Source organism: Mauremys mutica, chromosome 1 (genome assembly GCF_020497125.1).
Source record: "Mauremys mutica isolate MM-2020 ecotype Southern chromosome 1, ASM2049712v1, whole genome shotgun sequence".
Lineage (NCBI taxonomy): Eukaryota > Metazoa > Chordata > Testudines > Geoemydidae > Mauremys > Mauremys mutica.
The window spans coordinates 70067005-70089024 of NC_059072.1; the positions used below are offsets into that span (position 1 = coordinate 70067005).

The window sequence follows — 22020 nt, forward strand, 5'->3', positions numbered from 1 at the left end:
GAAGACAATTTTGCCAATATATTTTGTAATCTACATGCTAAGGCTGGCCCAACATGTGTTAGCAATTTGGTGAAATTAGGTAAACAGGAGAATCATTGTCTGAGAAATAAAGTTTCTTCTATGAGCTAGCTGATATTCATTTCCATGTTTCCTTCTAGCATTTTGCTGTTTACAGGAAGAACATTTTGGGCTTACTACCTTAAAGCTGTAGACCCGTATTTAGTTCCCAAATCACTGACCACACATACACAAGCAGTGGGTTGAACACATCTCTGCTGTTAACTCCAATGAAGTCAATGAGTTTAATGGGACAGATGATTTTTTTTAAAAGATCAACAAAAATGGCATTTTGGTGTATGTGTTTTTAGCACATAAACAAGTGCTTACCTGTAAAACCTCTAGGACAGATACATGTGACACCCAACAGGGCCATCAGGTCCATCTCTTCTCCCCAGGACCCACAATTTCATCCCAGGTAGTCCACAAAATTTCTCCAGGGAGGGTAGTTTCCAGCAGGTGTGGAGAAGTGTACCTTTTATCAACCCCCAGAAGAATTCTGGTATCAGGGTAAGCATTCATGGAACTTTTCTTTCTTTAAGAGCAGACATGGATACAGGTTTATGGTGGACCAAAACAACAGAGAGAATCCCTCACTTGGAGCTGAATTGATGGGTAAATTATCACAGAATGACAATGGGTAATGTGAAAGGAAAAGGGACATCTTTATTGCGGGGGGGAGCGATGGACAATTACATAAGAGTTATAAGAGGTAAACATAAGATACGTAAGACATGATTAAATAGGAAATGGTTAAAATAAACAAAAATCAGAAACAGAACATATGAAAACGGAAAGTTAAACACAAAAATAGTAAATACAGCAGGAAGAGATGTTAAAAATGAGCAAGGGTTCAAAATGAGCAACGGCTACAAGAAACTAACAATCAGAAGGCAAGGGGGCATGAGTTAAAAAAAAAATAGGTAAAGGAAAAGGTAATACAGATAGAATAAACAAGCCTGACAAAGAGGGTGACTAAAGTCCAACAAATCTCAAGGTTGTCCTCAAATTCCTGTGAGCAACAAGTTTTGTCTGACAGAGGAAACTTGTGTTATCCACAGACCACAAGACAGATCATAAATCACAATGCAATCAGACAAGTACAAGGCAAACTACATTTTAACAGCACAAGACTGAACATATATAGTCTTATTCCAAATGGGCCCTAGTGTTAAAGGTATCTTTCACCAAGATTATTATGAAATATAATAAGAAAAAAATCAATAAGGCATTTTCCATTTTTTAATACAATGAATCAGGATTCACAAAATATATTTTATTAAAGGCACAACTGATTAAATATTTACAGTAGTAAGGAAAATTTGAGCCAGATGTGGACTGGAAATTTAATGTTTCTAGTTGTGATTGCTGCTTTCTTAGAAAGGTTAAAAACAGAAAAGAAAATAAAAAGAAAAAACCTATCAGTGTGGATTAAGGAGTTTACCGTTAAGGTTCCACCAAAAATAATGATCATAGCAGCAGAATTTATGCAAGTCACACATCTAGAAAGAGTAAATCTATTATTTGTTTGTAAAAAACAATTCAGCAACAGGTTGTAAGGCCTGAAGTACATTACAAGCCCTGGAACACATTTCTATAACCTAAAGACAAGTATGCACAGTATATCCAAACTCTAGTCAAAAGCATCTCATTGAAATCTTTGGAGAACCTGTGGTTCAATCTACTGTGTCTGATGAAGATCAGTAAATATATTCAGAACAAGCTGTATTTTGCTCTGAAAATTAGAACATTAAGGAGGTATGCAATGTTCTTAATTTTCTATGCATTTTTAGTATTGTGGATCTCTCCACAACTCGGAGGAGATGAGAGAGATGACTTGCATCCTTCTCATCAACATAAGAGCCAAGCAGTATCTGGCCCTACACATTTCATAAAACAAATGTCATCTTTTATGAGCAACACATTTTAGAGAAAAAACACTGTGTGCATATATAATATATATAGTCAAATCTAAAGCTTCTCAACAATACATCATACAACTGGTACTTATGATGCATAGTAAGTTTTCTCTTGCATGTATCCTTTCACCTATGTTTGTATTCCAGATTACTGTTTTTAAAATAAGCTACAGTATTTTAATGAGACAATGATCCTACTGCCAGATGGAAGTGCATAAAGCTATTACAAATTTTACAGTTTAATAAAACACAAAATTTACATAAAAGAAATGTTAAAGGGAGCTTTATGCATAACTTATATACCATTCTGAAAATTTACTCTCAAATATTTTCAGACTATTAAAATAAATTTGAAACATTCATTCAAAAAGTAACTCGTATCAAGAATAAATCCTCACTTAATTTACTCCACATTTGGAGTGGGGTTTTTATGACATTCTATATATTCTTCAGTTCTAAATTCCCCAAGCGTTCCTTAAAATATTAACAAAATCTTCATCATCCATGATTCCAATACTTAATCCTTCATAGTAATCTTCAAACTCACAGTATGACACTTCACTGGAATTGCTGCAGGCATCCTCTAGTGTTTCTAGAAATGAAGATTTAATTTCTTCCTCTGTGGCATCACCTGTTAAAATATTACTTGCCATTAAACACATTCTCTGGAACACTCAATATATAACATGTGATATATTTATGGAAAAATAAACTTTTTAAATTGTGTTTGTGAAGATTTTTTTCCTTTAGGAAACTACAAAATTTTGATTTTAAAATGTATTTGTCAAAAGAAATGACTGCTGTCTTTACTTTTAACCAGAATTTAGTTTACTATACATGAGTAATGCAATCTGAATAGTGGAGATTTATTTTCACTTGGTGTAGGCTACTAGAACTGTCTCATCTTCATAACATAGGACAACTCATCACATTTATCATCATCATCACCATCACCACCTCCTCAACACCATCCGTCCAAAACAGATTTAAATGGATAGTGAGATCAGAGGCTTCTTCAAAGGCCTCCAAAACAGAATGATGCAGTATGTAGCACACTTCTGAATTACTGAAAATTTAATCTTTGTGATTAAGTGAATGTGTTTTAGTGCAATACAAATTCAGAGCTCTAGAAACATCTTAGGAAATAAAGTTTGCATTCTAAATCAGTTTTGGGATTACAACACACAAAGTAATTTCTTCTTGATCAAGATTACATCCCACATTACTTTTTGCATAGAAAAGAAGATACAAGCTGAATGGATTACCACCCCTGAAGTGAAATTCTGGCTCCACTGATTTCAATGGAGCCAGGATTTCACCCTGAGAGTCCCCAGGCTAAGTATGAGGCCAGTCAGTATTTCCCCTAACTAGAGTTCTTAGCAGTTAGAGAATCGTATAAGACATCTACCATGATACCTGTTCAATGCCAATACTGTCCCATAGCTTTCCTTGGTTAGTTCCTTTTAGGATCAAGAAGGAAAAATACTCCAACCAACAACCTAACAATAAATAATGTTAAATGGAAAAATACTCCAATATGCAAGCTGAATAGTATAAATTACTCTGTAGAAGAGCAAATGGGTGGCAGTCCACTCAAGTGTATCTCAAAAACTAAGAATTATACATAAGTAATAGTCCTCTCTCCAAAGATGCCACCTCCCTCCTTGGGCTAGCTATTCCTTAAGCCTTTGTGCAGGGCTCACCTTCTCTTCCAGCAGATGTTTCAGAGTGGTTCTTTTCCTCTTAGTTTTAGGTGTATCAACCTGCCACACTAGCTGGCAAATCGAATGTATAAGAGAGGCTCAGGCCCTCCCTCTACTTCAGGCTCCTGGACCCCTAAATTGTGCAGAATCTGTCCCCATTACTGTAAACTCTGGTATGCTTCACTTTCCCCCAGGCCACTTTCTAACTTAGGAGAGCCCCTTGCAGAATTCATTCCTGACAACCTTCCAATAGGGAACCACTGACAGGCTTTTGCAGAAAAAAATTATTTCCATCCCCAAATCTGCAGCCACCCAAGGTTTCTGCAATGGAAAGGAACTGCTTAGGTGAGATAGGCCTAGATGACCCTAGCAGACAATTCGCATCCCTTGTTGTAGAGGAAGGCAAAAAACAACAAAACAAACCCAAGGTCACTGCCAATCTGACTTGGAGGAAAATTACTTCCCATCCCCAAATCTGGTTAGGAGTTTCATCCTGAGCATGTGAGCAAGACACACCAGCCAGGCATTTCAGAAAGAGGATTCCCTCTATCACCTCACAACACTGTTCCACCCCACCTGCTGTCCCATCTCCAGCTGTGGCCAATCTCTACTGCTTCAGAGGAAGGTGACAAAAAAACCCAGAATACATCTGGCCAATTGTGCTTCAGGGAAATGCATTGCTTCCTAACCCCTGCAGGCAACCAGCTAAAGCCTTGAAGCATAAGACTTGATTAGTGATTATCTTAGTGCAGTGCTGCCACTGTTATGACCACGATGAGGGCAATGCAGGCAATCTTGTTCTCCCCACAGCCCATGAAGGAAGGGGATAAAGAGGAAAATTCCCAGATTCCAAGGGCAGAAGGGACCACCACATGACCATCCAACCTGTGCATACTCATGCCACAGAATTTGTCGCAAAAGCTGGATTAAGGCATAAATTTTAGAAAGATCTCTAAACTTGTTTTAAACAGTCCAAGCCATGGTGAATTCCACCACTCACCCTCCCACCCAAGTAAGCTCTTCCAATGTGTAAATACCCTCACTGCTAGTAAACTGCCTCATATTTCAAGGCTGAATTTTTAACTTCAGCTTCCAAACACTGGATCTTGCTATGCCTTTGTCAGCAAAGGTTGAAAAGCCCCCACTATCATATAGTCTCTCTTATACACAGTGATCAAGTCACCTCTCAATCTTCTCAATAAGATAAATAAGTTTCAGAGTAGCAGCCGTTAGTCTGTATCCACAAAAAGAACAGGAGTACCTGTGGCACCTTAGAGACTAACAAATTTATTTGAGCATAAGCTTTCATGGGCTACAGCCCACTTCATTGGACGCAAGTTGAGCTCCTTAAGCCTTCTATTGTAAGGCTTGTTTTCCAGTCCCTAGGTCATTTTTATGGCCCTCTTTTGAACTCTCTCCAGAATCTTCACATCTTTCTTGAAGTGTGGACATCTGAACTGGACAGTTTTCCAGCAGCAGTCTTACCAATGCTGTGTACTTCCCTGCTTCTATTAGATAGTCCCCTTTTTAATACATCCATTTTTTTAGAACTATGAAATAATTTGAACAAAGTTGTTTGAACACTTCTTTTGGAAGTAACAGGCTTGAAGTTCCTTAAATGTTGAATTTTTTTTCATGCAGCTTGAATTTATTCAATTAGTCTTAAGTCCTAAAGCAATCCCTTGGAAAATTTCCTGTCTCTTTCATAAAGGGGACTGAGTGATTCTACTCAACAGTGCTATGACAGGGGGCAACAGAATAACTTCAATATATGGGAATGCTCCAGGCTTTATGCTTTTTGGAAACTACTCAGTTATTTACAAAAAACAAACAAATAGAAAACCCACTGATTTTTGTGAGGACTGGAGTTTATTCTGGTTTTTAGATACAATCTAGAGATGGATGGACTATGATAGTCTTATAAACGACAAAATATTTCAAGGAACTAGGAAATATTACTGAAAAAAATAATCCAATATTAATTTGTTCTATGAAGTGTGTTCTTGAAATTAGATTTCTTCTGTGATTTAAAGTCCTTTTTCTTCAACATTAGATTTAAACCTTGTACGTCCTGTTTTATAGCCCGGAAAAGAAAATGGGCTACAAACTGTAAAAATACCTCAAATTGTAAAGGATTAGTGAACTCCATACTCCAGAAAAATATTGTTTTTTCAGAAGGTAGTTTATATCCTGGATACATTTAGAGCTTGTGTCTATGGCAATTCAGTGCACAGCAAGCCAGGGTATAAATCTACTGCTCACAAGCCTGTCATGCACTAAGTGCCCCTGTGGACCCTGGTGCTGCTTTGCACTAAAGCTTCCATAGTGCATTTTGATCAATCATGGCTTCAAATTCTCTCTAATGTGTCCACATCTTTCTTAAAGTGTGACGCCCAGAACTGGACACAGTACTCCCGTTGAGGCCTCACTAGTACCGAGCAGAGTAGGACAATTACCTCCCATAACTCAATGGGACACTCCTGTTAATACACCCCAGAAAGTATAAGCCTTTTTCACAACTTCATCACATTGCTGACTTATTTAATTTGTGTCAAGTATCAGAAGGGTAGCCGTGTTAGTCTGGATCTGTAAAAGCAGCAAAGAGTCCTGTGGCACCTTATAGACTAACAGACATATTGGAGCATGAGCTTTCGTGGGTGAATGCATCCGACGAAGTGGGTATTCACCCACGAAAGCTCATGCTCCAATACGTCTGTTAGTCTATAAGGTGCCACGGGACTCTTTGCTGCTTTTATTTAATTTGTGATCCACTATAAGCATTAGATCATTTTCAGCAGTACTTGCACCTACCCAGTTATTCCCCATTTTGTAGTTGTGCATTTGATTTTTCCCTTCTTAAATGTACTGAATCTCATCTTACGGATTTCAGACTAATTTTTCAATTTGTCAAGGTCATTTTGAATTCTAATCCTGTTCTCCAAAGTGGTTGCAACACCTCCCAGCTCGGTGCCACCCGCAAACTTTATAAGCATACTCTCCACTCCATTATCCAAGTCATTAACGGAAATATCAAATAGTATCAGAACCAAGACTGACTCTTGCAGGATCCCACTAGATACACCTTTCCCAGTTCGACAGTAAACCATTGATAACTATTCTGTGAGTATGGTCTTTCAACCAGTTGTGCACCTACATTTAGTAATTTCATATAGACCACATTTCCCTAGTTTGCTTATGAGAATGTCATGTGGGACTATATCAAAAGCTTTACTAACATCAAGATACATCACGACTACTGCTTCTCCTTATCTCCTGTGCCAATAACCCTGTCAAAGGAGGGAATTAGGTTGGTTTGGAAAGATTTGTTTAACAAATCCATGCTGGCTATTTCTTATAACCCTATTACCCTGTGGGTGCTTATACACTGATTGTTTAACAATTTGGTTCTGTATCTATCCAGGTATTGAAGTTAGGCTGATGGTCTATAATTCCCTAGTCAGTTCTAAGACGACAGACAAATTATAGGTGATCCCAGGATCATAGAAGTGTAGTGAAGGGACCTCAATAGATTATCTAGTCCACTCCCCTGCATTCAAGGCAGGACTAAATAGTAACTAGACCTTTCCTAACTGGTGTTTGTCTAGGTGTTTTGACCAGAGGACAAAATAATTCTAATTAACAACCTCAAGTCCAAGCCACTAGGAAACATGGCTCATAATAACAGCAACAATTCACAGGTACTGTATCTCTGCTAACAAGTAAGATCAGCCAGCTAATTAAAATATTTCTTTTTACATGAATTACCTGATAACACTCGAGAGTGTTTCTTGGCACAATAACACTTTCTGATATCTACCATAGGTACACTGCCAGTTTTGTTGAAATCAAGTTTCATATAAGCCTAAGCAGAGATAAAAAGGAAATGTGGTACAGAAGTTAGCAGAAATTATGACATTAATGTATTTAATTACATGAGATATTTTTATGTCCAATATAACAGATTTGCACTTAGACTGAAATACTTACATATTTTACATGAGCAATCTCAGTCTGCAATTTAGTCAGAAAACTGACTCAAAACATTGTGGGAATCCATAGTTACTTTTTCTCAATGACTTCTATATAAAAGGTAAACATATTTTTTTCCCCACTAATACTACAAATTCAACCTAGGATCTGAAATCAAGCTGTGTTGTCTCTGCCTGTAGCAACAACAGTAAAAGATTCTGTAATCAGCTCTTAACTGACAACTAGTAGGGGCAGAAAAAGAACTCAGTTAAATTTCCCGTAACCATACTGCATGGACAGTACTAGCAGTAGTAATTCAACCTTTATTTCAATGGCATTACTCACAGAGCGTGTGACTCAATATAAGACTGGGAAAAACAGGTCCTCTAGGAATAAAGATACCAAAAAGCAGGACATTGTTCTTAATATTTAACAACTTCCAGTCACTACAATATGGGATGGATTCTAACAAGGGTCCTAGAAAACGAAAGGCTCCACATTACATTACCAATTCCTTCATCTATCCAGTTTTCATACATGCATCATCTTACAAAATGGTACTTTAAATAAATAAAAATGATATCTTGCTCTCACACAGTGCTTTTCAATTGTACATCTCAAATGGTTATAAACGAGGTCAGTGTCATTATCCCCATTTGACAGAAGGGGAAATTGAGGCACGCAGCTGGCATGACTTGCCCAAAATCAACCAACAGGATTATGGCAGAACCAGGACTGGAAGGTAGCTCTTCTGAGTCCCAGTCCAGTGACCTATCCACTAGACTGCACTGTAAGAATGGATAAGTATAGGGAGCACGCTAATAACTCTTAAAATAATGGAAAAATGTTGGTGCCAGTTGTAGAAATCAAAACTGGGTAAATCCACACAAGCAAAGCAGATGCAGCCTTTTAATCTACATTTAGATTAGTTTAACAAACCAGCATGACATTCTTAGATGACTAAATTTCAGATACACAACTTAACAACAACAAAAAATAATCAAAACTGTAATATATTATTGATCAAAAACAGGTATTCAACAATTTCAGATTTTTTTCATGTATATTGTTACATCCATATTTAGAATAATTAAAACAAACTTACTTTTCTAACAAATGCTTTTCGATATTCATTCATTTCCCCAATAATGGCACGAGTGAACTCCCCATAATCGACTTTATCATTACAGTTGTCATCAAGAATAAGCCACAAAGACTCAAAATCCTGCAATTTAAAAGAGTGACTTTCCAAAGTTACCTATTACAAGACCAGTCTGAACATAAGCTAGTCAGCTCCATATATAATAGACTATATTACAAATTAATAAGAGAATCACATTATTAAGGAAAGACTGCAACTGCATTCGCCAAAATACAAACAATTATGTAAGACAGACCGACCGTTGGTAGTTAAAGCAAAGACTAAGGGCTTGATCCCATCCTCTAGGACATGGGAGGGCAAACTACGGTCCGCGGACTGGATCCGGCCCATCAGGGCTTTCAGTCCGGCCCGTAGGATTGCCAGCACCGTGGCGCAGCGGGACTAAGGTAGGCTCCCTGCCTGCCCTGGTCCCGTGCCTCTCCCAGGGAGTGGGGTGCAGAGGGCTCCATGCACTGCCCCTGCCTGCAGGCACCGCCCCCGCAGCTTCCATTGGCCAGGAACGGGGAACTGCAGCCAATGGGAGCTTCAGAGATAGTACCTGCAGGCAAGGGTTGCACACAGTGAAGCCGCCTACCCTACTCCACCCCCAGGAGCCATTGCTGGACATGCTGGCCTCTTCCGGGAGTGGCGCAGGGCCAGAGCAGGCAGGGAGCCTGCCTTAGCCCCACTGTGTGCTGCTGCCACCCCGGAGCCACTCCAGGTAAGCGGTGCCGGGCCAGAGCTCACACCCCGAATCCCTCCTGAACCCCACACTGCAACCCTCAGCCCTGAGCCCCCATCCTCCTGCCTTGATCCTCCTGCTGCACCCCTCCTGCACCCCAAGCCCTTGCCCTGAGCCCCTTCCTGCACACCGCACTCCCTCCCGCACCCCAAGCTCCTGCCCAAGCCCTAAATTCATGGCCCTGCATACAATTTCCCCATCCAGTTGTGGCCCTCGGGCCAAAAAGTTTGCCCATCCCTGCTCTAGGAGGGTATCAAACCCTCTGAAATTCCCAAAGTTTACTGACAACCCATAAAGGCTTAAAAACCTATGCATTGCTATTTAGGAGGCAAATAAATCCCACTTCTCCTATACAGAGATGCAGCAAAATCATGCCCCACAGAATTTTTCGGGACTAACTAACCACTTGATAAACTGTCTTTACTCAATCTCAGAACCCAGCACCTCCTGCTGCAAGAAATCATCTTATTTTACAGAGAAGATCATTTAAATCCATTTCCCATCAACGTCAACAAAAACAAGCCAAGAGCAGCAACAGAAGCAATACTCTTTCCAAGAATTCAGGCCAGTAACACAAACAACAGTTATGGGAGCACTAATGGCAATCAGAGCCACCACATATGATTGACTCCTACCCTTCCTGGATGGTAAGAGAGTAGAGAATTCCTGAGATCCTTAACTAACAGCTTGTCAACATCTATTACTCCTAAGGGAATTCTGTGCCAAAAAACATTTAAAATTATGGAACAGAAAAATAAAAATTTTGTGCACAATATTTTTAAATTCTGCAAAAATGTGAATATTTTATTTGTAAAAATAACACAATATAATCACACCAGTTTCAATTATTTTTGGTCCATTTATTTCAAAATACCTGCCAGCAAGTATGTCTGTAACAATACAGACAACAAAAAAGATTCAGGAAATGTTTTTTGACAAATAGATTCCTTCCTAGGCATATTAATACAGAACTTTGAGTAATAATTCATTTAAACTATAATACAAAACCGTATTTCCCACAGCCCTCAGAAGCAGTGCAAAGGCTTGGGGGAGTCAGGGGTAACGGAGGAGCTGAGGGAGAGGGAAGTATATTTCTGGGAAGGAGTCTGGATGTGAACTTGAAGGGTTGTTGGGTGTGGGTGGGAAAAGTATGGAACAGGGCTTTTTGGGGGGTGGGGGTGGGGAGGGATTGTTAGGGAGCTTCCCCCATGCAGACCCTGGCTGACCCCAGCCTCTCCCATTCAGTCAGGCACATCTGCCCTTGTCCCCATGTGTTCCTGCACTCCCTGTCAACGTGTCCCTCCATCTCCACTCAGATACCCACTGCCTCTATCCCCATGTGGCTCTGTACCCCTCCCCCATCGCCATGTGTCTGTGCCCCCACCCAGCCACTCCATGTCCCTACATGTACCTGTACCCCCTCCCAAACCTCATGTGCCCCACCCAGCCACTCCACTGTCCCTGTCCGCCCTCCCCGTCCCCATGTCTCTGTGCCTCCACCCACTGTCCCTATGTAGCTCTGCACCCCTCCCCCATCACCATGTGGCCCTGCACCTCACTGCCCCCTGTGCCCCTCACTCCCATTCAGCCCCTGCCCCAGTCTGTCTTCCCTCACTAGCCCTTATGAGCCCCTGTCTGACCTCCGCAGCACCCCACGCTATCTGTCTCTCCATTTTCTCTAAATGACCTGGCCCACTGTAAAGACGGCAGGCCTCTTTCTCTTCCCTCACTGGCAAAGAGCTGCTGCTTTGTTCTATTGACACAGGGCCCTCTGGTGGGCAAAAGGCAGAACTGCGGCAACATTTTGGCAGAGGCCTTTTTCTGCGCAAAAAATTAAAAATATACAGGACTCATTAATTATGCACACACACAGTAGTGCAGAATTCCCCCAGGAGTAATCTATTTTGGCAATGGGAATCTACCACCCAATCTAATACATGGAATAGTCTAGACTACAATAAAGAAACTAACAATTAAGGATACAGAAAACAACCAACCAATCAGTCAGTAACCTTTTTTTAAGTAAGTTTCTCCTACCCTACCTATCAGCTGGAAGTATACTAGCCCTCTCTCAATTAGGCCCCAGGATTTTTTTTTTAAATATTATTTTAAAGGAGATCTAAAAGAAAAAAAATGGGTTGTGCCCTTTCTGCTTCATTATGACATTTAAAGAGGACCTGACTGTTACTTTTTTAAAAGGGTTTCATGTGAGACTGAAAGCAGAAGCACCAAAACCCACCCAAAAAAGCAGCAAATATAGTTATCAAACTGCAGATTTAAATGAAGGCAAGTAGCGACTCCATAAACTTTTAGAAGACAATCGCTTTGGAATCACACTCTTGATTACAGTTGCATCAAGACTTACCTTTTCAGGCACTTCTAAATGAAATACTGTTACAGCTTGTTTAAAGACTGCCTTAGAGAGAGCTCCATCCCTCTTCTGATCCCGTTCTCGGAAGTATTTTCCTAATCCTGTTACAACACGAACTCCCCTTTTACTTAGCTTCTCTTTAAGTATACCTAAGGATCAGGAGAAATAAAGGAAACAATCTTTACATGAAGATGTTTTGAAGGTGTTTTTCCAAAAAACTCCCACTTACCACACTGCTAGTTAAACAGCACATCCATACAGCCAAGTTCTCTTGTTTTTGAAGTATAAGGTTTCTCAACACTGTCCTGCAGTTTGGAATGCGAGATCTAAATAGCAGTGCAACCAAAATGCTGTGCTGTAAATCCCCCATGTGGACCCTATCAGAGTGAACTTAAAGGTTCCTACTTTGGATTAATGTATTCCTGTTTGAAGTGAATTATGTTAATGTGAAACAGTAAAGTCTTCTCTCCAAAAGTCTATCAATTGCAGTGTACAGATGAATTAAATCTTCCAGTGAACATGAATAAATGTGCCCTGACATCTCTATTTGTAAGCAAAATATTTAATATGCAGATGATGGAAATCTAGAACAAATCCAGTGTATTAAGAATGACCAAAAGAGCTATCCAACGTAAAGCTATTTTCTCAATGCTGTATCAGTGACAAATGGGCAAAATCTATTAAAATTCAGTGTCACATGAATGGGGTTCCATAACATTTCTTTCATACGTTATGTCATTATTGAAAGCAACATTTGACACATTACATTTGTAACTAATCTACACAAGAGCTTGTGCTGGGCTTTTCCTTTGTCCAAAAAAAAAAAAAAAATTTCTCAAAGATTAAAGCACAAAGTGAAAGACATTTATGTTTGCATTCCTTTTCTCTGTTGTCTGATGCAAGTAGTAATAATTATTGTATTAACTTAAATATCTTGCTTGTGTTAATTTCTTTAAAATAGAAATAATTTAAAAAACTTTTTAGTGCTCTTTTAGATGAGTAGTAAAGACACTAACAAAAAATTAAACGTAATTGTGGTAAGTATACAAACCTTGAACAACCCTGAAAACTCTGCTCTCATCAATCTCTTGCTGGGTAATGTCTTGCTTGATTCCCACAGAAGTAGTTCTAAAATTAATCAGTTCATAATGATAAAGTTACCTACATTACCAAAACAAAAAGTTTGCTACCAAAAATATTCTGAACAGAAAAAAAAAGAAAACATGATTCTTATATCACTCGTCAGCACACTAACTGAGTGCCTTAACTTTAATAGATACTGACATACAAAATGTTCTTGTGTAATAACAGTAGGATTGAGAAATTTCTTACCCGATAATCTTCTGTTAGCAATTTCTCTCATTCATCACTAATAAAAAACACTTCTCACTTGTGGAATTCAGCAGCAATGGTGTTGCTGGAGGCTCTAGTACTAAACCCCTCCCTTTAGTTTAGGCCACCTTATGAGTTTTTTCAAAGCTGTAGAAATACTCCAGCAACCAATTATTAGAATTAAGATGACAAACTGATATAATATATAAATAACCTTAAGTTAATTATACATCTAGGTCTCCATTTAGAGAAAAAATTCAATTTGTTACAACAAATTGTGTTACAGTCAGAGGCGGCTCTAGGAATTCCGCCGCCCCAAGCAGGACGGCACGCCATGGGGCGCACTCTGGCGGTCACCGGTCCCGCTGTTCCGGGGGACCTCTTGCAGACATGCCTACGGAGGGTCCGCTGGTCCCACGGCTCCGGTGAACCTCCCGCAGGCACGTCTGCGGATGCTCCATCGGAGCCGCGGGACCAGCGGACCCTCCGCAGGCATTTCTGTGGGAGGTCCACCGGAGCTCCGGGACCAGCAGACCCTCCACAGTCATGCCTGCGGGAGGTCCGCCGGAGCCGCCTGCCGCCCTCCCGGCAAAATGCCGCCCCAAGCGCGCGCTTGGTGCGCTGGGGTCTGGAGCCGGCCCTGGTTACAGTCATTTACCAGACTGCTGGGGAGGGTTGAATAAGAAGAGAAGCTGCTAACAGAAAAAAAATATCAGGTAAGAAATTTCTCACTCTGCTGAACAGCTTCTCTCCTCATTCACCACTAATGGGAAGCAGTGAGCAATGAATCACAGAAATAGGGAGGCACAGGATACGCAGAATTTTAATTATTATCAGAGTCAAATAATTAGCAGAAATACAAGACCCACCATACAGAGCAAGAATTTTGTCATTTAAGGAATTATTTGGGAACAAACCCAGCAACACCTTCCTACCATTCTGCAGAGGAATGGAACTCTACTTTGAAAATCTTCCGCTGACGAATCTCATACACTTTTCCCATAATGCCACAATGGACCTTGTTGAGGGAATCCTGACTCCTCTTCATAGTTTCCCAGGTGCAGGATTTTAACATCTTGCCTGCAACAACTTTGAGGCCCTAAACCTCTATTTTGGATAGAATGAAATGAACAAGGTACAACTGAGATGTGTAATCTGACTGATTTGGAGCTGCCTTGTAATAATTTATTGATACTGTACGTTGGCCTGGTTACTGAAATGTTTTCTGTATGACTATATTGGTTTAACTCACTGGGGTCAGTCTGGAATACAAGCAAGCAAGAAGGAGGAGATGGCTCCTGACAGCAATCCACCCATCAACTGACAGGTTAGAGTTGCTAAGGGCCAATGCCAGAACTGTTAGTTTTGATTATATTAGTATTGACTATCTCGGTCTCCAGATAACTTACAAAACTGGTTTTGACTAGGAACAACCAAGGACCCATCTAACACAGAAGAACAAAAAATCTCTGGCAGGATTTAAAGGGGCAGTCTCTCAAGAAAAAGCCAGCAGCTGATCAGGGGAATCGAGCAGACACAGGAACCTGCCATGGGTGTTTGAAAGTTATGTCTCCCTTGGTTACCATCAGCAGATGGCAAGATAGATGTGTGTAGGCTGCTTTAAAACCTTTTTTCCTTCAGTGCTTTGTTTCTACTGCTAAACAAACAATACATTTATTTTAAGAAGTCTGTGTGGTCACTATTTACTTCTGGCTGCAGACTCCCAAACTCAGTCGGAATTGCAGGGTAACAACAGTTGATACACCTGGTACCATAGCCCAAACCTGACTAAAAGCAGGAGAATTGCAAAATTCCACCCTGGGGTGGGTAAAGGCTCTAGAGGGTGAGCTCACATAGCCCAAACCTGACTAAAAGCAGGAGAATTGCAAAATTCCACCCTGGGGTGGGTAAAGGCTCTAGAGGGTGAGCTCACAGAGACAACCAAGGGAACCGAAGTGCAGTTAGCCCTGTAACCCTAATGCCCATTTATGCTTCAACATTCAGAGGTGCTAAGCACTGCAACAAAATGATGGAAGAATCATTTCACAGGAATTGTGGGAAGAATTTACTCTGAACAGAAAGGTTACTGGAGCTAAAAGAATAACCTTTTCCTACAACAATAGTAGAGTTGTTCTTGAATGGACAGAGGAACTAATTCCAAACTCCGTCTTTTGGACCTAACGTCATCTAGAAAGCCCTGCCACAGACTTGTCTAATCTGTCATTCTGACTAATCTTGACACCTGATGATACTCAAATGGGGAGCCCACCTAAAGAACGATGCTAGAACTGTTACCCACTTTTCTATGGTTACAGGACTCTAATCAACCAACCTGGAGAAACTCTAGTGTGGCTGAGATCACCAGAATTTGTGGTTATGATTATAACTTGTATTATGGTAGTATATGGACACCAGGGCCCCATTGTGTTGGGCATTGTAATAAATAAAGAGCCAATCCCTGCCCCAAAGAGCTTTCTGTTTCCCCTCACACCAGAAACATAATCTGACCAGATCAATTCATGAAATTTCCTGCTTGAGCTCTGTCTGGATACCAAGAAGTACTGATGAGACTAATGCAAGAAATCCCACTTAATTACACATCTTTTCTGATGCCCAGGCTGTTAATATAGGTTGTCCAGGTCCATATGAAGGAGAAGTCCTTGCTCCAAGAAACCTGTGTTTTCTGCAGGTGCAATGGAAGGGGGTGAAGGCACAACTTTGCAAACTGGACCACCTGAGTGTGGCCCAGGAGTTGCAGACACATTCAAATTGATGGAATCTAACAGAGTCCCAATGAACTCAATTTTTTGAGTGAAAGCCAAGATTGACTTTACGGTGTTTAGATGAGACCCAGACAGTCTAGCAACTACAGTGTGGTGCTAATTTGAGCAAGAACTTGCTCCCTGGATCTGCCCCTCAGTAACCAGTCATCCAGATACAGGAAGATGTAAAGCCCCTTCTTCCTGAGATACGCTGTAACAATGACCATGCACTTGGTAAAAACTCAGGGGGCAGAAGACGGGCTGAATGGAAGCACTGTGTACTAAAAGTGGCATTCCGCCACAATGAACCAAAGGAACTTTCTGTGGCTTGGTAAAATCGACATGTGAAAATAGGTGTCCTGAAGGTTTAGAGCAGCAAACAAGTCATTCTGAGACAATGCAGGGAGGATAATTGATGGAATGACCATCCAGAACCTCATGTACCGGATATATTTGTTGAGTCTACGAAGGCTGACGATGGATCTTACTCCTCCCTTGGATTTGGGTATTGGGAAGTACCAGGTATTCTGGTGGAACCTCGTCCACCGCCAGCACAGAGCAGAGCTGCTTGAGGAGCAGTATCTCATGAGAGGGGTCACTGAAGAGAGACGGAGAAGAGCTGGATGGCATAACCCAATCCGATAGGGTTACCAGCTGTTGGTAGTAATCAAGCCCCAAGTATTAAGAAAGTGGGCCAGCCTGTCCCCAAAGAGGTGAGATGAAGACAGAGAAGCAACTACTGGAACAGGAGTTAAAATGGGAACTTGGAATGTGGACTGGTCAAACCCCAAGCCAGACTGCTTTCTCCTGTGGGATCTATCCCTCTTTCTGGGGATAGTTCCATTGCCTCAGAGGAGGGAAGAACATGCACTGTGGCTCCTGCTGTTAGTCACCATGGTGGCGTCTCTGCACTGCGAGCGTGTACACCCCCAATGACCACAGGTAGCCCTGGAGTCCTTGAAGGAGTGCAGTGTCTCATCAGTTTTGTCCAAGAACAGCATCTGGCTGTCGAAGGGCAAATCCTCAATAGCTTGCTGAACATTGGGCGTAATACCAAAAATATGCAACCAGCCCTCTTCATGATGACCGCAGAGGGTGTCAATCTGGCCTATGTGTCTGAGCCATCAAGCACAGATTGCAAGGACATTTTAGCCACCAAACAGTCCTCATTGACAGAGGCCCGAAATTCCTCCTGTGAGGCCTCAGGCAGCTGGTCTGAAAACTCTGACATAGCTGTCCAGTTAAAAAGTCATATTTGGACAGCTAGGCTTGCTGGTTAGCAATTTGCATCTGTAAGGAAGAGGAGGTATAACTCTTTCTGCCCATGAGGTCCAATCATTTAGAGTCCCTTATCCTTGGGGGTGGACTTAAACCTGCCCTGCTGGACTCTGTTGTTCACCGCAGTTACAACTAGGGAAATTGGGGCCAGAAAGGAATAAAACCCCATAAATCTGTGCATGGCAATGAAATAGTGCTTCTCCATGCACTTATCCACAAACGGTACTGGAGCCAGAGTGTTCCAGAGGGCCTTAGCCAATTCTAGGAGCGCATCGTTGATAGGGAAGGTGACTCTCCCAGAGGAAGACAGCTGTAGAATGTCCATCCATTTGTGGGTGTTCTCCTGTAAAAACTCAGCTTGGGTACCGAGGGAAGCAGCTACACATCGCAAAAGGTCTTGGTACATCTTCAAAATCCTCTGATACCAAAAGGGAGGATGAGTCAGGCAGCACAGCATCATCCAGAGATGAAGACAAGATCTTTAACTGAGCCAAAGCTGGATTCTGTTCCAGGGTTTATGGACCCAGACAGGACAACTGTGGTGGCTCCACACAGATAAGGACCACCGGTGCCTGGGCCTACAGTGGAAAGATGGTCACAACTGCAGACCTGGCCAGCAATCTGACTTCTGAGAGAGATGAGGAGCGTGACCTCCTTGACCAAGGAGCATCCCATGGATTGCATGGGTGCCACTGACATGGATAAGACATTGGTGGCCAGTAGGCGCCAGGCCAGGGACCTCCATCCCGACGAAAAGACATGCACCAATTCTGGTACCCGTAACAGCTTATCAGACTGTATTGGAGAGCGGGAGGATGATGACCCTGACTTAGATGCAAAGGAGCCTTGGTATCCCAGATATAAGGGCAGAGTGAGCCCAGAGGGAGGGAGGAAGCAGCACTACTGATGGTAGGGATACCACTGGTACTGAACATGCTCTAAGCCACCACAGAAGCTGGGCACCCCTAGGCACATGCCTACTGTCCCTAATTAGGAATCTGGCCCAGAAGAAGTCCCCCTTTGAAGATGTGACCGTCTTTCAGAGGCAGCACTGAACCAACCTTACGTTTTCAAAACTTACAAAATTCCTTTATGTTTATATATAACATTTTAGTTTAAACTTTTTTCTTTTGGTCATGTGTACGGTACTTTCCTAGGCTGTTCAGAGGAGGGTTATAGCACACGGTTCATCCTGGTCTGGGAATCCCAAAACCAAGGAGGGGGACTGGTACAAATTTTGTGGGAATAGTCTACTAAATGTACTCAGGAGCCTGAAAGGATGTGTGTCTGCTCCCACACACTGGCTAGCACTCATTTGAGTACTTTAGGAGATCTAGTATCACTTGGGGTACATCCACACTACCTGCCGGATCAGCGGGTAGCGATCAATCTATCGGGGATCGATTTATCGCGTCTCATCTAGACGCGATAAATAGATCCCTGAATGCTCTGCCATCAACTCTGGAACTCCACCAGGGCGAGAGACAGAAGCGGAGTCGATGGGGGAGCCATGGCCGTCGATCCCGCGCCATGAGGATAGGAGGTAAGTCGATCTAAGATGCATCGACTTCAGCTACGCTATTCTCGTAGCTGAAGTTGCGCATCTTGGATCAATCCGCCCCCCCCCCCAACACACACACACCAGTGTAGACCAGGCCTTGGGGTTTTACTCAGTAACACAGGAGCTGTTTTGAACATGAGAAGGGATTTCTCACTTACCTTCCTGTAATTCCATTATGGTGCAGCTACATGAGGAGTAGAGTGCTCATGTGCCTCTGTTCTGGTCACAGACTGCCTGAAGTACTCCTTCGGTGTGGAGCCAGCATGTGATGGGAAGAAGGGAAGAGGGAGAGACTGAGCCCCTTTCCCTGACACAGCAAGGGCCCATGGGCTGAAAACCAGATAGACCCAATTCCCATTATACTGCAGCATGAGGCAGGACTTTACATGAGTGACAGGTTTCTCTGAGTGCCCAGGCATGCTGCAGAATGTGGGGAGGGCAGTGAACTGGATATAGGGTTCTGGGAGAGAGCCTCTGTGAGGAGAAAAGCGGCAAATACTTCCCTCATGGTGGAAAAGCAAAGGAGAAAGGGTTTAAAACTTCACTACTTGCTCATTAACACTATGAACTGCTGCCTTACAAAGTCTCTGAAGTTTGCAAGACTTATCCCTGAGCAGGCTGTGAGGGGTTCTCCTCTCCAACAAAATCCTCATGCTCCTGATCAAGCATCCCACGGTGGACTCAGGCCATGTCTAGACTACCAATCTGTGTCGACAAAAGTGATGTTGACACAATAAAAATTGCAATTTCATGTTCACACTTGCTCCCTCTCTTGGCAGATCGTGTCTACAGTGGGGCCACCATCATCGACAGTGTGAGCAATGCACTGTGGGTACCTATCCCACAGTCCTTCTCTCATTAAGAATGACTGGAAAAAAGCTAATGTAGTGCCCATCTTTAAAAAAGGGAAGAAAGAAGATCCAGGGAACTACAGGCCAGTCAGTCTCACCTCAGTCCCTGGAAAAATCATGGAACAGGTCTCAAGGAATCAATTCTGAACCACTTAAAGGAGGGGAAAGTGATCAGGAACAGTCAGCATGGATTCACCAAGGGCAAATCATGCCTGACTAACCTAATTGCCTTCTATGATGAGATAACCGGCTCTGTGGATGAGGGGAAAGCAGTGGATGTGCTATTTCTGGACTTTAGCAAAGCTTTTGATACAGTCTCCCACAGTATTCTTGCCAGCAAGTTAAAGAAGTATGGGCTGGGTAGCAGTACTGCAGAAAAGGACCTAGGGGTTACGGTGGACGAAAAGCTGAATATGAGTCAACAGTGTGCCCTTGTTGCCAAGAAGGCTAATGGCATTTTGGGTTGTATAAGTAGGGGCATTTCCAGCAGATAGAGGGATGTGATCATTCCCCTCTACTCAGCTCTGGTGAGGCCTCATTTGGAGTACTGTGTCCAGTTTTGGGCCCCACACTACAAGAAGGATGTGGATAAATTGGAGAGAGTCCAGCGGAGGGCAACAAAAATGATTAGGGGGCTGGAGCACATGACTTATGAGGAGAGGCTGAGGGAACTGGGATTGTTTAGCCTGCAGAAGAGAAGAATGAGGGGGGATTTGATAGCTGCTTTCAACTACCTGAAAGGGGGTTCCAAAGAGGATGGATCTAGACTGTTCTCAGAGGTAGAAGATGACAGAACAAGGAGTAATGGTCTCAAGTTGCAGAGGAGGTGGTTTAGGTTGGACATTAGGAAAAACTTTTTCACTAGTAGGGTGGTGAAGAACTGGAATGGGTTACCTAGGGAGGTAGTGGAATCTCCTTCCTTAGAGGTTTTTAAGGTCAGGCTTGACAAAGCCCTGGCTGGGATGATTTAGTTGGGTTTGGTCCTGCTTTGGCAAAGGGGTTGGACTAGATGACCTCCTGAGGTCCCTTCCAACCCTGAGATTCTATGATTCTATGATTAAGTGTTGTGGGACGATGGAGCAGATTGCCGTGCATCTTGAGACAGTTCCAAATGTCCCATGATGCATTGCTTTCTGTCTCAGCACTCCATGGGTTTCCGGTTTTCTTTCGCAGTCTTTTCTCAATGGCCCTTCTTTGCTGTGTACCTCAGCATTTTTGTGAGAAGGGATGGATCCCACACTGCTCTCCTTTGCTCTGCTGACTGTCATGAAGACATCGTGGATGGCAGTGGAGTTAATCATGAAGTTCCTAACTGAAGAAGACTTGCAGGCGCCCAACATTCTGCATGATATGGATAGGAGCAACTCTAGATTGCTTTTGGCATTCACAGAGCAGGTGCATAGGGTAGACCATCACTTTTGGGCTCGTGAAACAAGCACTGAATGGTGGGATCAAATCATCATGCAAGTGTGGGATGATGAGCAGTGGCTACAGAACTTTTGGATGCGGAAAGCCACCTTCCTGGAGCTGTGTACGGAGCTCGCCCCAGGCCTGCAGGACAAGGACACCAGAATGAGAGCTGCCCTCTTGGTGGAGAAGCATGTGGCAAATGCTGTGTGGAAGCATGTGGCAACTCCAGCCGACTGTTGGGGCTGCATTAATGCAAGTGTGCAGGGCAATAAATCGCATCCTGCTACAAAGACCATGACTCTGGGAAATGTGCGTGAAATAGTGGATGGCTTTGCAGAAATGGGTTTCCCTAACTGTGGAGGGGCGATAGATGGCACTCATATTCCAATTTTAGTACCAGACCACCTTGCGACAGATTACATCAATAGGAAGGGGTACTTCTCCAGGGTGTTACAGGCGCTTGTGGATCACCATGGGCGTTTCACTGACATTCACACAAGGTGGTCTGGGAAGGTGCATGACCCATGCATCTTCAGGAACACCAGCCTGTACAGAAAGCTGCAAGCACAGACTTTCTTTCCTAACCAGAAGATTATGGTGGGTGCTGTTGAAATGCCCATAGTCATCCTGGGGGACCCTGAGTACCCCTTACAGCCGTCACTCATGAAACCTTACATGGGACACCTGGACAGCAGTAAGGAATGGTTCAACCACAGGCTCAGTAAGTGCCGGATGACAGTTAAATGTGCCTTTGGCAGATTAAAGGTGCGCTGGCGATGCTGAGGCAGACCACTTGGCCGCTGATTTTGAGCAGCCAGATACCAGGGCTGTCAGAGGAGCCCAGAGGGGACCTATTTGAATCAGGTAGGCTTTGAGGCAGCACTTTGACAATGACCACCAGTAACATATCTCTGTGTGAGTTGC

At 42.7% G+C, this 22020-nt stretch overlaps 1 protein-coding gene across 4 annotated transcripts in view; it reads right to left on the reverse strand.

Moving 5' to 3' along the window:
- Positions 1 to 619: 619 nt before the first annotated feature.
- The window catches only part of CAPS2 (calcyphosine 2), a 56297-nt gene continuing 34896 nt past the window's right edge, over positions 620 to 22020 (reverse strand). For 3 of the 4 annotated variants that reach the window (XM_044996863.1, XM_044996864.1, XM_044996869.1), the window contains exons 15-19: positions 12954 to 13030; positions 11897 to 12051; positions 8754 to 8873; positions 7445 to 7541; positions 620 to 2607 (exon numbers count right to left, since the gene is read on the reverse strand). In XM_044996863.1, the coding sequence (XP_044852798.1) occupies positions 2432 to 2607; positions 7445 to 7541; positions 8754 to 8873; positions 11897 to 12051; positions 12954 to 13030 (625 nt within the window). In that variant the 3' untranslated portion in view covers positions 620 to 2431. The remainder of the gene's footprint in view (positions 2608 to 7444; positions 7542 to 8753; positions 8874 to 11896; positions 12052 to 12953; positions 13031 to 22020) is intronic. The other variant, XM_044996878.1, reaches the window with a different exon arrangement.